The sequence below is a fragment of the Dicentrarchus labrax genome, unplaced genomic scaffold, assembly GCF_905237075.1.
Source record: "Dicentrarchus labrax unplaced genomic scaffold, dlabrax2021, whole genome shotgun sequence".
Lineage (NCBI taxonomy): Eukaryota > Metazoa > Chordata > Actinopteri > Moronidae > Dicentrarchus > Dicentrarchus labrax.
In genome coordinates, this window is record NW_026136706.1 from 9848077 (window position 1) to 9866343 (window position 18267).

Genomic DNA, 18267 nt, shown 5'->3' on the forward strand with positions numbered 1-18267 from the left:
GTCTTGCAAGCAGACAAAGCCTTGGGAATCTAGGCTTGACAATATTGCACCACCGTGCAGTAAAACAGAAACACACAGATACACACAATCGGCTGGGGATGAACTTGCTGAACCCCCAGCCAACTGGCTTTGATATTATAAACAGCATCTGAACATGCACTGGTATGACAAAGAAGCAAGTTAGAGAGCCCTACCTAGAACTAGGGCAGGTACAATGCACACAATTGTATTGACACACCCCTGCCACAGCACAGTAGAAACAGCAAAACCCCAATAAATTGCTGACCAGACTGAAGTGGGTATTTACTTCCTTATCCACACACTCCTAGTGTGGACTGTGCATGTGCTAAACAACTGCAGTGAACACCCCCAGATTATACAACCTGTTTCTGGCATAATATAGTGCCATCTAGGACAACCAAATGTTTTGAGACATGTCTGTGTATGGCCATATTTTTCCAAGGAAGAAAGAAGGAAAAACGTTTCCAAATGCAAGCATTAGCACCAAGAGGCCATTGTTTGCCATCGAAGTATAATGGTGGAGAGAATAAATCTATGCTCTGTAAAAGCAAAGCGCCAAGGTCTTGCTTACCACCTCATCCCACAGACTATGTCTATAGGAGATGGACAAGGAGTGACAGCTGACTGACTTAAAGTAGCAGCTTCCTGAGGGTGTGGCACTACCTCCTCATCCTGTGGATGACGTGTGACATGGAAAACCAGAGAGAGAGAGAGAGAGAGAGAGAGAGAGACAAGGAAGACACTGTGTCTGCTTTAGAAAGGGGAGTTGGAGGGGGCTGCAGAAAAAATAAGGACCTTTCAAATTTCAGTCCAAGAAACAAAATCAGCAACAAAGAGGGAATAATCACTCTAGCAAACAAACTGAGTGTCTGCCAGTCAGTCAGCCAGAATTCTACAGCAGTCATGTTTTTCCCAGCCCATTGAGCACTCATGTACCATTGCTTCAAATGGGATCACAGGTAGGGCCTTAGCTGTCAGGCAAAAGCAACATAGCAGCAACAATCTTTTCTCTGACCTCAGGGACCCTTGAGTGGTGTCAGATATGGAAGCATCAGAGAGGCTGTCACAGTGAGGGGGAGCTCCAAGACAGGACTTCTCTGGCTTATTGCTAGAGGACAGTCAGCCACATCTGCACAACCCCAAACTAAAATGTGAACTACGACATTGCTCCTAGCATTCCAAACACATTTACAGATGTTGTGTTCATTTGACTTATAATTATAAAAAATAAATACAACTTATCTATATTCATGCCCAGGCTGACTGGGCTGGGCTGCCATAAGCAATGTCTTGTTAAAATATTCCACCAGCTCTGCTTGCTGCTGCCAGTTTGTAGTCACCATGTGAAAACTGGCTCAGGCATTTCAAAGGTTTAAAAGGTTTTTAAACAAGGCATCCCGGTAACAGCTGTGAGCAAGTGCTTTGCACAGGACAGGGAGGGGTAAATGTGCTAAATGTGCTGTTTTAAGAGTTTATTCTTGTTATGTCGCAGTGTCCATATGTGTTTATTTTTATTTTTTTTCGTATCTATGTATGTATGTACAGACTGCAGTAACAAATTTCCTGTGAAGGACAATAGAGTATTTTATTAAGTTTAGTTGGCGACATGTCAAAGGAGATGGATTCAGCTGCCTAATAGCCACTGGGAAGTCAACTCTCACAGCCTGTGGTGACGGTAGTGGGGGGTATCTCATGAGGCTGAAGGGGTCACCAGCTGAGACAGAAGAGAGAACATCAAGCCAAGGGATCCTCTCTTCCTCAGGTTTATCAGACAGGGTGAAAAAAGATCAGAGGCTGGACAGAGGAGCTGGCCTTGTCCTGTCAACACTCTGCTTCATCGTCTTTCAGATTGAATTGATTAAATGTGTCTTCCTGGTGGAAGGACACTGGCTGCTGCCGATACTGCAGCTGAGAGATGGCCCTGCATATGCTGGGCGGTCTGGGATGTGGTGTGAGTAGGAGTAGGAGTCTTTCTGGAGCACAGAAGGCACTGCATAGTGGCATTGGTAATTTCTGAAAGAGCTATACAAGTAATACATTTGTTAAACAATGGATATCTCTTTTGAGATGTCAAGATGTTGAAGATAACTGGATACAAAATACAGCACTATGGCAAATACTGTGTATAGGACTAGCTGGTGGTGGTTTTGGGAAGCTCTCCACGGACTGCTTGTGTAAAATAGTATGTTCTGACCAGGGACAGTCACATCCATATTTTACTGGAGCAGGGTGTGGAAGGTGTGTGTGCATGTGTGTGTTTTATTAAGTGGACTTTATGCTTACCTCTCTCTGTTGAATTTGAGCGAATGCAGGACAGCCGGCCGCCTCTGACGGAGATTCCACAAATGTAGCGTGTCATCTGCACAGGCGGTGACCAGCGCCCCCTAGAAGCCAAAAAAGAAATATGAGTACTGAATCATAATGGGGATATCCAGTCTGACTGTGAGCACAAAAGGCAAAAACACAGCAGATTTCAGTTGTATGGCACCCAAGACACACTGAAGGGTTGAAGATCGAAACGTAACATGAAGTACAGTGTCTCTCATGTACACACGTAGGAGCTAAAATAGCTGAAATAATACAAGTAGAGAAAGAATGCACTCTTTAAAATAAGGAGGCTTAGAAAATATTGTTGTGATTTTCTTTTTGTTAAAACAATTTTTTCCTCAACTTACCTCATCTATATTTCATTGATTTTGTTTATCTCCAAGAATGCCCTTTGACAGCTAACGGAGAATCTGCCAAACTGTGCCTGTGCACCACATTCTTGTCGCCTTGTCGCCAAACTGTCACCTAAAATCTGTGCTTTTGTGTTAAACTACTATATAATACCAGACATTATTACATATTATGATATATTTAAATACATATTAAAATATATTTATCACTGACAATTTTCAAACTGTTCCACTTGTAGTATGTTGAAAATACAGAACATTGTTTGTCCTGTGTCCACCTTGGCTCTGTGCTAAATCACACAGACATTGGATGGAAACTGTGAGAGGAAAATTACAAATTATTTTCAAAGATGTCAGCTGGTATCGGCCCTAGCTCTGAGGATTGTAATTACAGTGAAATTCCCAGTGTGGTTTGGCTACCAGGGCGTCACTCTATAGACTGGAGCCCAGGGAGAATTAGCTTTAGATTACAAACGTAATCATGGGATTAAAGGCGGCAAAGTGCAAGGGAGGATGAAAAAATTGCTTCCCACTGATTTCCATACTGGTTAATATGTTCCCCACACTCACAGAATCTCTCACTCAGCATAGCAAAAATATTAGTTGCATCAACTTTCAGTTATTTTAAGGTAAATAAAAAGAGGCAAGAGTAATTATGATACTGGATGAACACATTAATCCTGTACATTAAATTGGGCACCACCAAGAACACAAACACACTGATCAATATCAGTATTTTCTGAAGTTGTTAAAAAACTAGCCATACATTTTACAATAAAAAAAAAAAAATCATTAGAGTCAGACAAATACAATGACTGAGCATTCTCTGGCAGAAACTCTTCATCTGTGACTAAATCCCTGAACCCCACCCCCAATCCAATTTTCAAATGAATGACCTAAACTTTTCATTGGCACCTGTAAGTCTTACATCTCACTTAAAAACATGACAACTTCACAAAAGCCAGTTTACAAAGAGAGCAATGGCTTTTTATGAGACAAATAATGTATCTTCCTGAATTGATCTAACAGGAAAGAAAGATTTAATGAACAACATAACTATTTGAGCATTTTCCGCCTACTGGCTCCGATGTTATTTGGCGCCCACTCTCAATATTAAAAAGGGGTAAGCTGCTCCTGTGAAGGGGGGGGGGATTAACTGGCACTTTCAGAAAATTTAAATGTCGGATGCAATATTTGATTTATTTTCCTTTTTTGATGTCATTCCATACCAAGATTAATGGGGATTTTTATTGTGTCTCTTGAATGCTCCACTTCCCCCAGATCCTCAAATTAGTGTAATTTTATCTGACTTGGAGATGACAATGACTTTAAGAACAATAATTGACTTGGATAATATAATAATATAATTGGCCTTCATCTTATTGTCATTTAATTTAACAGAAAGGAAAGAAACTAAAAGAAACTGTGTAGTGACACTTGATCTATTCTTTGTTTTGTGAAGGAAATCTCGGTCATTTAAAATGCTGGCACACTGGATAACAATAAACATATTAATGAAAAACATTTAATGATTAAATCATGTGCTACCTGGCTGGAGTTTATACAATATGCATGGAGGATTACAAAACAGAGATAAATCTCAGCTGAGAGCAGCTGGGCCTAAACAGAAACACCGGTAACACAACATAGAATTGCTAGTATTACTAAACCTCACATTCCACAAGCATTTCTGTCACTTCTAAAGCCCAATAATTGGTGCACAATTATCAGAGGATATTTTTTTTCCCCCAATGCTCGTGGAATTTGTCTCTATCATCTAAAGAAGTGAGACGAGGAGTAGCAGTAGCTAATGAAGAAATCATACCAGACAGAAAAAAATCAGAATGTGAGAGGCAGACAGGGTGAGAGCTGGGTCCACAACCCCAATATGGTATAATTATCTTAATGCTTCGATGGCAACGGCAGGGAAGGTGACCAGGCCAAGGTACAGCATGGGTAAAATTAAAATCAGCAAAGAAGAGAGATAATTGCACTATAAAAACATCTAGAAAATGGCTTTGGATGTATTTATGTGTATTTATAAAATAGGATTAGTGGTCTGGTAAACTGATTCTCTGCAGTTTATACCTACAGTACAACTACAATTTTTGCTCGACAGCTGTATGTCAAGTTTCAGTTCACGTTGTCTGTCCAGACTCATAATATATGTAGTGAAGACTTTGAAGGAATTAGATTAAAGGTATAAAGAGTATTTTTTGGCTAAATGGAAGTTTTCACTCTATTGACGGTACATATGTATGATTTTAGTAATTTAATGAAGGATTGTCATATGTATTGGCTAAACAGGTACTGTTTACTGTGTAAAGATGGATTCTTAATCAATATTCACAGAAATACAGAGGACCATCTCTTTTGAACAATCTACCTCTATCACTACAGTTAATATCTGCCTTCTTCATCTTCAAAAACATGTCTGGTAAAATAATTGTAAATTTCTATTTATTTTGTATTTCAGCTGCTTAAATTATGTATTCCAATTAACGTTTTTATCTGTTTTTCTCCTTTTAAAATATGATTGTATTTATTAAGGAGAGGGATCTCCCTGCCCTCTAAATCCTACACACTCTTTCTTTAATATTGTAAACAAAGAGTGAACATTTTCATTTCAAGATCATTTGTGTACTTCTGTATAAATATTGGGGCTCAGTGGGAATCACTGCCTATAGCACTGACAAAACACTTTGCATCAGAGGATCTATTATTGGTTAATTAATCAATATGTCAGTCAGTGTGTGACCTGATACAAAGCCAATTGTGTCTTGGAAGAGAACCCTGGGGTGTTACATGAATTTTGTTTAGTCCTTCTCCTCTCTACCTCTCGACACATAGAGAAAATAGGATTTAACACTGAATAGTTTCTCTACACAAATAAATGATAATGGAAAATGTTCACAGTTTCTGTTTCAAGATCTTTTAGGAAAAGGGTCTTGATTAATAATATCTTATAACCTAATAACAAAGTAACAGAGCACAAACTGCTTGGAAAACATAATTTGGCCCCTTCATTAATGTTAAAACAGTAATATCTCATATTCTTTCAGATGTTTGTCAGAGAAGTCTGAAAGATGTGATGAAAAATAAACTCTATACAATTTGAAGCATACAGTTTTAAAATTTCTTTCAGGAATTTACCATATATACAAGATTATATGTTGCGTCTTTTAGAAATAAACATCTTAACAATGCTCCTGCAGACTGATAAAACAATCCTTTTCACCTTTCCCTTCCCTAAGACTCCCCCCTCTACAACCCACCATCCAACCTCATCAGACGGCAACAGCAGCCCCATTAGCCTCTTTATATGTATTATTCATCAAGCAAAAATAATGAATTCCAAATAGGCAAACAAACACTTTAATTAGTCTATTCATACCCTCCACTGACACAATGACAGGAAAAAAAAACCTCATAAAATAGCAAGAGAGAGAGAGAGAGAGAGAGAGAGAGAGAGAGGCTCATGAGAATGACATAGTATGAGATTATGACAACATAATAAAATGGCTGACAACTAGATGTGTTGAAGTGTGTGTCTTCTGTGTGATATAAAGAAGACGGATACCTTTAATACATACGCCAGCTCATTCACTGCTACCTTCAAGAAGTGACTCTTTTGTGGGTTCATATTTCTAATAGGAACAAGTCATTACACCTCACTGAATGTCAAGAGGTTGGTCTGAATATTCAAGTCAACCATTACCAGGGTGGCCGACAGCCCACACACCTAATCTAAGAGAGGGCGTTGACGTACAGCACTGCTATTAGTCACTCTGCCAAACAATGAGAAGACCTACAGAGGTAACTGCGAGTGTTCGTTAATGTAAGAGGAACCATGAGGCACACACACACAAAGTCACGCTAACACGCATGCTTTTATAAAACCACAAATTAAACAAGACACACTTGAACGGAGATACTGTTGTGGTATGCATGCTCACAACCAGATACACACTGTGAAGATACTCTTACACTAACATTTGGGCAATTACACACATCCTTAACCCCCCCACACACACACACACACACACACACACACACACACACTCATACGCACATAGAAAGTCAATACCTGTCACACTAACACTCGCACACCCCTCTTCAAACCCATCCACCTCCATTTGCCTCAGACACATCACAAGTAGGCCAGTGAGTGATGGAGAAGTGGGCTGAGAGAGCCAGTGGGCTTAAACAGAAAAAGAGTGGGGGAAGAAAAAAAGCAGAGAGAGGCAGGAAGAGCACATAGATTACAGCAGAATAAAGGAGAAACAAGAAAGAGAAACACAGCTTGGTGTTCCAGACCCGTGCGACTTGGCTTCTGCTCTTTAGAGGGCCCTTTTTTTCTAATACACCTACAGTACTTTGTTAGTAAACAAGCATCAATGTGCAGAGCACTGGTAAAGCTGCTGTTTAAGTCTTAGAAATCAACTACTTGACGCAGAGTACTGCTATGTGTCAGCCCACACATTACTGGTCTATCAGTAGAAAAGGGAGAGAGTGAGGGAAAATGTTTTTTAAAGGTTATGAGGAAAAAAGTCTGTGTCCTTCAAAATTATCATAATTACCAATAGTTCATTATATAGTGTTTTGGCTCCTGCCATTCTCTATCAAAAGAAATGTGTTTGAGTACTGGTACATTAGCCTCTCCACATGGAACAACTGAGTTAATTAACAAGACCAACAAGGCTGGTGTGAAATTGATCATTCGTGCAATGATTCCAATCAACTTATTTTCAAGATTATAGTTTTCTGATCTACACAGTTTATTTTCCCGAACTCAAAGGGTTTTCCAACAGGTGACCAGACAATCTTGTTTTCAGTGATCTTGTTTTCTGGCCAATGTGACTCACTCACATTTTTAGACTTACCAGTGATACAGGTTTTAATATGGTATACATTTTCTGTTTAATTCCCTTATGTGCATTGTTGGGCACAAAGGAGAATAGGTCTGCATACAAATATTAATATGGAGCCCATCAGTGTGTAGACTTGTTCTTCTTTGTGCTCTGCAGTGATATTTTTTGTCCTACAGCTGAATATTTTTGCCTAAATGTGCACTAATGTGGTTCCTCGCCTTATTTACATTGTTCAAATTCTAACACAGACCAGAAATAATTGCAACAATGCCAATCTGAGAAAAGAGCTTTATGTAAAACGACACCTATTACATCACTCTAGAAAGTCCCATCAGTTTTATAAGAGATGCTGTTTATGTTCCCATTTGGTCCAATGAATGTCAGTGTCATCAGTAGAAAAGGTCTCTTTATTCATCTCCACTGTCAACCAGAAACCAGGACCATATTGCATTGCGTAACATAACAACAAATAATAAATATAAAAAAAGAAGAAATTAGGGCCCGCAGCGAGAAGACATTTGGAGTGGAAAGGGTTCCTGTGGCTGTGATGAGGACTTCAGGCATGTATGACAACTGCAGCTTTAAATATCACTGCTTCGTTATGGAGTCTGGCTTACCTCATTGATGAGGAACTGCAGTTGAAGAACAGCTGCTCCACTCTCATGCTGACAGTAGCAATCCACCCCGGGTCGTCCCAGTCTGATGACATCACAAAGTCAAGGAAGTGTACAGAAAGGTACTATGGGTATATCAGCACAATGCAGGCAAAATCAGTACATGTTAATGTGTCAGTGATTGTGGTGGGAAGGACAAGAAATACAACAATCACAATTAAATTACACTGTGAAGCATACACTGCATTTTGATTGTTGCCTCTGTCTGTTCTGTGTTCAGTAAAAAAATTAAAAAAAAGAAATAAAAAAAAAGAAATAGCACAGAAAGCTACCGGCAACTTGTGCCACTGGCCCGATATAAGCAGACAGGTGGTGCAAAGTCCAATCCGGTTATAAAGGACGACTGGATTTGGAAAAAAAGTGTATTGTGATGCTTGATGATTGCTGACACACCCCCTACTGTGCCTTTCCTCCCACCTCGGGGAAGTCAGGTTCAAAGCAAAACATCCGTGCAAGAACAGGTGAAGGGCAAATCCTGTGGGCGCCTGGCTTTGTTCCTCACTGGTGCAATGGCTCTGCTCTGTGTTGTCACAAAAAGGATTTCAGAAAGTGCCAATCGTCAGAAATAGCTGTCTTTCAAATCACCAATGTGAATATTCAACCTTTTAATTTCATTCAGTTTATACCATGATGCTCTGTTTGCAGAGGCGTTTCTGTTTTGTCTACCTTATTTATGTAATCGACTAATATTAGAAATACCTCTTAGTGTAACACAGTAAAAAACACCACAATCTTCAACCTACCAAAGTGATCATCAGTTGAATGGTAGCTATCAGGTAGCTGGTCTCATGTGTTTACAAGAGCAGAGAGGCTCCAACAGGTTTGCTAGAGGGCAAGCAAGCACCGTCAGTAAAGTTCATTTATATTACCTTTCGAGGGCAAGCATCACTTAGTGCTTCACAAGTCAATACAAACAGAGCACAAAACCAATACACCAGTTCAATGCATACAGTTCAACATCAGAGAAGACATGTCTGTGCTTTCCATTCAGCTGGGTTGTGTTATCCAGTGAACACACCTTTAGCCTACTTGTGATTGGTGGCAACATGAAGAGTTGGAGTGTCCACTGTTTACACAGTATAAATTAACAATATAAATATGTATCATACTGCACACTAGGGCTGCACAATTAAGTGAAATATCAAAATTTCAATATGGCTAGAGGCAATATCTAAATTGCAGAAGCTAGAATTCTTGGATAAAGGTAAAATGTGTGACAAAACACCATTATAATAAAGTACTGTAGAGGTGCACAGATACTTTAGCCTACAAATCCTGTTCTCCAGATGTAAGAAAAATGTTTGTTCAGTCCAGACCCCATCAAGTGATAAAAGAGAAAATGAAAATTGTGATGCAAACACGATCATTCCCACTAATCGTCAATCATCACACTCTCTAAAGCTTATAGATGGCAGTTTAAACCTTGGTGATTTTGTTATTACATCCTGCCCTGCAGTGTTCCTTCCTTAGTAAGTAATTCCCCATATGTGTGGTAAACAACACAGCCTAACATTATACACAAGCTCAAGAACACTGTATTTACTGAATGTGTACAGAGATAACCTTGTGATCAGCCAATAAAGCTGCGTGCAGTTTGGTTGGAAAACAGGTATGGTTACCAGAGGAACAAGCACATCCTTCAAAGCAGGTGGAAATCAGCAGGAGGGGGGAGTGATACAACATGAAAACAGAGCCAGATGGCTCAGGTACAGGAGCAGTTATTTAATCACTGTAGGTTGTTCAGAATCCACAATGTTGCCAGCATTGCTTGAAGAACAACATTCTCTTTATTGCAGTTCATGCAATACAGAAAATGTGTCTCAAAAATCCATTAGCATCCTTTTGTGTGTACACCTAAGCCACCTTATTCAGACATTTCAGTCACGGTGCTATGGCAGTCAATATGCACTAAATGGAAATGGATACCACTGTATAAAAGTGCCATATTTGTTATTCTTCTAAAGCACATTATTATATAGTTAAAAGGTAAAAAGCAGTGAGTCCAGCAGTTCTCAGTACCTTCTTCTACAACTTTTACTACAATTTTTCATAATCTCATGTACTAGCTTTTTTGTTGCCTCTTATGATTGCATGTGCAAGGTAGAAGTGTTCCAATACTAAACTTCCTACCTCACAAACATCTCAGGGCAAGGTGATTGTATAACAGTTATGAACCACAATCAAATAGTTGTTCAGTTTTCTGACAGTGCAGGAAAAGAACATTTGTCAGTGAGAACAAAATGTGTGTTCAGCTTTAATGAAACACAACATGAGAGCAGCCTCATGAAGAGTAGCAGGCTAAAGAACAAAGACTGAACCTGCTGCAAATAACCTGGGCTGGGAGAGGAGGACATAAATAAAAAAAGACAGGGATTTGTTTTAAATCTGTAAATATCTTACTGTAAGTTCAATGTACACACTACTCGTTAATGCGAAATGCATAATTACTGAATGATTAACACATAAAGCTTTTGATTACACCTAAACAACACTACCTGAGTTCAGTCATGTAATTTTCCATACAGAAGATATGCTAGAGGACTCAATCAGAAATACAACAGATTGATAGTATGCAGAGTGAGCACATCTCATTTCAGTTTCACATTGTACTCTGGAACCAACAGGGCAGAAATATCCAGACAGTCTTGCTAGACTGACTTATCACATCTATAGCAGCAGCAGCCATGGTCTCTGATATGGTGAATTGTTGAACCAGGCAGCAGATCTCAGGTGCACTGGGGAGGAAAGACTGTGACAGTCCGTGGTTCAGAATGCTGCTTATGACCTTAGGAAAAGTTTGGTTTTAATCTTGTTTGCAAAGTAATTCTTAACTTGTGCATGCAATGAGTATATTCTGTATGGCTGCACTTTTATGGTGCATGTCAGGTCAGCTCTGAATTACATGTCCAATAAACAAACAACACTTTATTCACTGCAAGCAACACTTTTAGGGAGATCTAATATTGTACATGGTTATAGCTTCAATATTTACAATGTACATCATTACATAACAATAATTTGCAAACCTGAAAGTAAGCTGAAGTGATTTGGTAATCATGAATACTTTATAATACATTCCTCGGAAAAACTGAGAAGATATTGGCATGTACTGTAAAATATACGATGAATTCATAATGTCCTAATGTATTTTTGATCATAGTAGACTATATTTTTTTATACTGTCAACCAGTGCCACACAGTTTGTTATTTTAGCATTAAGGTAAAGAATTTCCCATGCAATTAAGAGGAAGCACAATGATTGATGGTTATGGTCAAAGTTGGCTTGATTGCGTTAAATGCATTAAATACATTTTTGTAATGTAAAGGTCTAGTGTGTAACAGAATCCATTGGCAGAAATAGAATATGATATTCACTGGGTAGGCAAGAACACCCAAAATAATGTCACTAGGACACAGGCAGACAGACACATACACTGTGTAGATTGGATTTCCTGTATTCATATCATGTGTTAGTGTATGAATCGATAAATATTTGATATTGAATTATATTGAAAAAATACTTACAGTCAGAAGGATGTATGTTCATTTTGACAATAATTAATGTGTTTACATTGAGTTGGTGGAAAATCTAAATTTCCAGTAAAGAAATTTCAAATGAATGCAGGCTAAGACCATAGTCCATGACAATGACAGAGTCTTAAATAGGAGAGTGTGTTTTAGAGTGTGTTAGTAATATTTTGTAGCATGTTTAAATGTGTATGCACACAAAGACACAAGCACAGAGCTCCGCTGTTACTGGAAAAAATGAATTTTCCAATTGATTTCCACCCTGTCTGTCTGTCAGCTCTTCTTCATGTACTCTAATCCAAACCAACTGAACTACATCACTGAGGAAACCAATAAATCAAACACTATATATTCAAGTTTACTTGGAGGAGAGAGGCCTTTTGTGCTCATGCGCCCACATTGAGCCACCTAACTGAAAGGAAAATTTCTTTTTTCATTTTTTTGACCTATGGCAATACACTGTGTACAAGGAACAGGCCTGTCCGCTTAGTCAACCAGTCTATATGTATTTCTCCTTTGAATACCCACACACGGGGTGACTTTCAGTGTAAAAGGTTTAAATAAAAAGCAAGTCAGAGGTGGCTGCTTGTGAGTGTTTTACAAAGTGTCAGTATTGACAATCTGAGTAAGGCTTGTCGCAGTTGATTCTATAACAGGTGTTTTATGATACACAAGCCTAAACTGTCTGGTGTAATTCTCTGCACCAGTTTTCACTCCTACCATCAGAATAATTTCAAAAATGCTAAAAATGAACAAATAATTTTGATTCCAGAATCATAAATTAATCTGTGTTATTAATCTAGTTTTTGTCTTCCAGAGTGTATTCTGCAGTCAGTGTTTTTTTTTTTTTTTTTTTCATTTTATAATATAATTAATATTAGGATATATGTATTATTATTATCCCTAGTTTGTTCATCCCCTTTGTCAAATGTTTCCATGTAAAATGTTGAACATTTAAATGTTGCACAAAGCTTTTTGGTCACACAGAAGTGGTAGCGTTTTAGGCAGCATTTTGTTATATAGTTATTATTTGTAATCTGTGTATAAAATATACAATGTATTTGTTTCTGTAAATGTATACTGTAGAGTATTCTGTATTGTCTGACTTTGGTCTGATTCTTATTCAGGTTTTGAGGGAAGGAAACACAGTGATTGTGGAAAGCTAAGATCAGCAGATCAGCACTGCAGCCAGAGAACCTGGGGGAAATGAATTAAAATGCAATGGCTATCTCTGAGTGTAGTCACTCAAAGAAGAGGAACTGGTGGGTGGGTGTGTTTATGTGTGTGTGTGTGTGTGTGTGTGTGTGTGTGTGTGTGTGTGTGTGTGTGTTGTGTGATTCAAGGGCTGATTTGAAAGGGAATGGTTGGCGACAGACTTAAATCATCTCTCTGTCAGTCTGGATCATTCTCTCCCTGACAGGCTAGTCTTTGTACACACCCTATTCAAATTCACATCACACTCGGGAACGCATCAAAACACGTAAGACGCTGTCAAAACACAAAGCTGATGTGAAGGTGAAGTCGCCTACATCCATACAGGAGACAAACACTGTATTGCTACCAGCTGACAGGAGAGAATACCAATGAGAAATTGTTGGACCTGCCTGTTGTATTTGGTGATTTCTGCTTTGAAAAATAAGAAGCGACAGCCAATAAATGGCATGAATTTAAATAAAAAACATGTGCTGTTTGGTATACACAGATGCCTCTGGGGTAGACAGCTGACACAGCTGAACTAGGGCATTATTTCCTCAAAACATCATAAAACTAATAAGGTTGTAACATCCAGCTTCTTAAGTTTCAGAAGTGTAACTAAAGTGGTGACCTTTTCAAGGAAAGACAGGGTGGGAAAGCATTTACTGTCAAAAGAAATGTTCAGTAACTAGGTTATGTGAAGTCAGACCAGGCATGTTTAGTACTGTGAATCAACTGGATCAGTGTTCCCTATCTTCTCCTCAGAGTATCTGCGTCCTAGTGGAGGACACACAGTCATCACTTCTAAATCTTAAGTTATTTTCTGCTTCAGAGCTGGAGCAACAGGAGAATTAGCTACAGCACACATTAACATTTAACCAACAAAGAAGCGTGTTTCATTTTTGTTTAGAGTTACAGTTACAATGATTACCTATAATGAAACTAAAATCAGTGTAAAAGTGGGTTCAAGATGCACTTATCCAAAGTCATAGTCACATTAAGTGTTGCTTTGAAAAATGCTCATATAAACTGCCAGCTCTCGCATGTTCACACTTAACAACATTTTATTCCCTTGAGTGTGGAAAGGGCGTGATGGTATTGTTTGCAATATAGGGTATGGCATCAGGTTATTGTTTGCACTTGCTGCTTTAAGATAATAATGCATGCATAAAATGCTAAAACAACAGGTCTAAGACAACTACAATTTTCATAAATTATCACTAGCTCACCCTGCTGTGGATAAACAACCAAATTAGTTTCAAACATGAGCTGCACACTGTAGGCTCTAATCACAAACGTGTATTTATCTCAGCAGGGAAGACAACACATACAGTAAGTCTGTTGCTAGAAACAATGACAAATGTTTTTGTTTGTTTTGCAATAGCAACAAGCAAAGACAACAGTAGAGGGGACGGGGGGGGACACATTTTAATTGCATCGCTGAATTGTTGACTAAAATGGCTCATTTATATAAACATTCAAGCCAACATGGATTAAATGAGGAAAGGCTAATCAGCTACTTACAATGGCAAATCAACATCGGAAGGCTCTCATCTACATGATGTTTGAAGAACAAACAGCATAAAAAAGCAAGAGGAGCTTTGTACAGGCTTATATTTCAAGCCTGGCCATATGAAAACAAAGCAAAGGAGAAATCTGACTGTAACTTACACTAAGGCTCATCATCATTAATGTTCCACTGCCCAACATTTAGGATGAGTATGTTTTCATGAATGTTTCTATCCAAGCTCTAAATGGACAAACCAAACACTAGCTCTAGAAAGGGCCTTTCACAAGTTTTGTGGCCACTGTGATTTCCTATCTATTTATTTATTGCTACAGTAAGTAGCAATAAATAAATCAAGTAAACTATTGTGAGCATTAACCCTTGAGAAAGTAGTAGTGGAACACCATGGATTTATCAAAAGCAAAACTAAGGTCAGTTGTGTTGCATTGAACCAAAAGCACCATTCATTTTCTGAATCTTTTTCCTTTTTAGGTAATGAACTCATTAAGTTTACTTTACTACACACAATTGAAAACATATTCCAGCCCACAAGCTCTGCTCCTTGTCAAGCATATAAAGGCTAAAAATATGTGATGACGTTGATAATGATGACTAAGTGGATAAAATAACAACCCTTCAACACCTCCTTTATGTAATATTTAATTACTGCTGTGGCACTAACTGAATCGGATTAAACGAATCAACAACATCTCAGTGACATTGGACATATTAAAGAGATAGAAGTTGGAAAGAAGCAGCTTGCAGAGACAGGTGTTGAGGTCAATACAGTGTTGATTGACTATTGATCTTGAATCCATAACCAGAAACCAGACTAACAAAGACAGGTTTTATTAAAGACCAACAAGGCTCTGTCTCTGTGTCTGAACCATGTAGCCAGTCAGGTGTAGTCTAACATGTCTGGGCTCCTCTCAAACCCCGACAGTTGAAACTGAGTGTGACAGACCTCTCTGCAGTCACCTGGTATTTTCATCCTGTTCTGTCAACTCAACACTGCGTAAATGTCTTGTTTAAAAAAAGGAGTGGATGGAGGATTAGATGGAAGAAGGATGCTAGAATGGCAGATATTTTACAGTATCCATAGCATTAAAACTAAAATTAGCTATGTCCATATGCTCCTACCAGATGATTTCGATGTAAATGAAGCGCAAGAGCAGTGTATAAAAATAAATGTCATTTTTTTATGTCAAAACACCTTATGGGTACGTGGTGTGATATGATGGCTAGCAAAGTGTTTTCAGCCTCATTTAACACCTGGATTAGTGTGATAACATGACACAAGTGATGCACATCTCCCATTTGCATAGTGTTAGTTTTTAAGTATTTTACAGGTAAAATGGGTCTTTTCTGTATGTATGTGGTGTGGAGCATGGGCTGGCACAACTTTAAAGTTTAAAAATAACTACGTAAAAAACTATTTACATGGAGTGCCAGTCAGTATATCAAATATACTTTTTCAAGTCTGAATAAAATTTGATCTGATTGACACCCAATCTTTGAATTTTTCCTCCACAGACTAAATATCAGATCTCAAGGTATGCAGATTGCAAACTATTATATGCTATCACCACTTATCAATCAATTCATAGGTTGAGATGTGTTTTTGTAGTGGTTAGTTGCCATAATGACCACTTCAGTGACTCTAATAACCAACGTCTATTATTTAGTTGGACTGTGATTACTGCTTTTTTCCACTTGTAATTTTTACTTTGGAAGAAAGGTTGATGTACATACTATGTACAAGTTCTGAAATACATAATCAAGTACAAGCCAGCATCTTTGCACTGTATGCATCTATAATGTTGTTTTTTGATTGTTTGGTGGTAGAAAAAGATTGTCAATCACAAGATAAATTCAATGATTACATAATGAGATGAGTGCCCTACACTGTGGTAGACACATTGTTAATCATGCAGGTCTCTGAATTTGGGAATTAACACCCAACATGGGATAATTCCATAATTCAGTTTAATTGTTGTGTTTTGGAAATCCCTTAAAGGTTTGTTTATGAACAACATGAGCCCGGATACAGTGTTAAACTGGATTACCACTGGATTAACCTCTCCTGAATTCTAATATCTGCCTCTATTAATTTCAGTCACATTGCTTCCCTGACTACCGTCTAATAACTATATTTCTGTGTACTCCTAAGTATCTACTGTCTGCGATGTTCTGGATGGAGACAAGACTGTTTATTTGGTTGAGGCAATATATGCTGAGAGTTTATTTGGGTAGTCACCTGACGTCACATAGACAAAGTTTGTACTGCGGAAAAAGCAGACAGAAGCTTAACTCCAGTATAGTTTCAACATGTGATGGGAAACCTAAGCACCTTGTTCGTTCATGGAACAGAAGTTGTAGTCATAACATTTTGTTTTGGCTCATGTTTGCTTTATTGACAGGCATTTCAGCCCTCCAGTGTTGTTGTGGTGGCCACTTGCTTGTCATACCTCAACTCAGGTGCCCTAACCAAAGCCAAATATCAATTTTCTAGCTCCAAGATGACACCCCTGGATGGCGTTACACATGCTATGACCTGTTTTTTTCTACAAGCAGAGGTTTTAATACCCCGGGCTGGGTTGTCATTTCGAAGTGCTGACATTTAAGTTGAATCTACAATAAAGCCATGCAAATCCTCAAAATTACACCACCAAAAAGGTGTGTGTGCAGTGTGTGTGTATGCAGAGTTTGTGTCCGGTTGTATTTGTGTGTGTGGTTGCCTGGCTGTTTGTGTTGGTACATACTGTATAAATCTATGTACATTTGAAATCTACGTATTCTTACAGAGTTGGCTGACAGATCCACCACATTCTCATGAAACTTTATATGGCCTTGAACTGGTAGACATGGCTTACTAACCTGAATGGATAAAATAAAACACACATATAGTCTTGGGTCAGTTGTATGTTCACAAATGCAGATGTCGTGTAAGACTTATGTCAACTAAGCTACATTTGTTATGTGAAAAAGTTATGTAAAATATTTGGTGCTGTTCCACTGTTTCCCCACAGGCTACATATGTCCAAATATAGTGTGAGCAATTTTAACAGTAGCATACGGTCACAGCATGTTGTCATCCAGTTTAAGACTTTTAGTGGATGACTAATTACCCAGCTGAAATGACAACTCTAATCAGCAGAATTTATCCGCTGTGCCAAATAATCTTATTTCCTTGTGTTAGTCAAACCCTATTTCTGGTGTTCCCAGTTGACTCATTTTAATGTAAGAACCATGTAAAGTATGCTTGCTGCTGGCTACATATTGTGCATAATATCAAACGTGAAAAGCTTACAGGCCCACAGCAAAAAAGTCAGCAGCCTCACCAACTGACATGGGAATAAAGTATTTTATTGCCAGATGTGGCGAATTAGCTTAAATAGCAGGATAAAGCCACACACATATCCCCAAACACTGCTATAGTAAGCACCAGGGAGTTGCTCCCACACACTGAATGTGTCAGTCAAACATATGGTTACTAATATGTTTGGAAAAAACTATGTTTTTGGATCATCTGAGGAGGTGGCTGTGTCAGGCCATGAATGTTTGTTGGGTGTTAAGCAAATCTAAGCCACTGTTAGTCAGCAAACTTTCTATTAGTATGTGTATGTGAGACTATAACCCCCAACATTTCTTTTACAAAAGACTCATGTGAAACTCATGTGTGGTGTAGAAGCATCTTTTACTTTTGTGCTAACTGCTATGGGCCCAAGCAGCACTCACTAGTACCTACAAAAGCCTTTCCCCTAAATGTTAGAAACTGCTCATTCAAATAGGAA

General features: G+C 38.4%; 1 protein-coding gene across 12 annotated transcripts in view; it reads right to left on the bottom strand.

Moving 5' to 3' along the window:
• The window catches only part of stxbp5l (syntaxin binding protein 5L), a 380881-nt gene that overhangs the window by 314797 nt on the left and 47817 nt on the right, over nucleotides 1-18267 (bottom strand). For all 12 annotated transcript variants that reach the window (XR_007885269.1, XM_051404539.1, XM_051404538.1 and 9 more), the window contains exons 3-4: nucleotides 8188-8269; nucleotides 2305-2405 (exon numbers count right to left, since the gene is read on the bottom strand). Coding sequence is in view for 11 of the 12 variants with exons in the window: in XM_051404539.1 (XP_051260499.1) it covers nucleotides 2305-2405; nucleotides 8188-8269 (183 nt within the window). In the remaining variant the exon portion in view is untranslated. The remainder of the gene's footprint in view (nucleotides 1-2304; nucleotides 2406-8187; nucleotides 8270-18267) is intronic.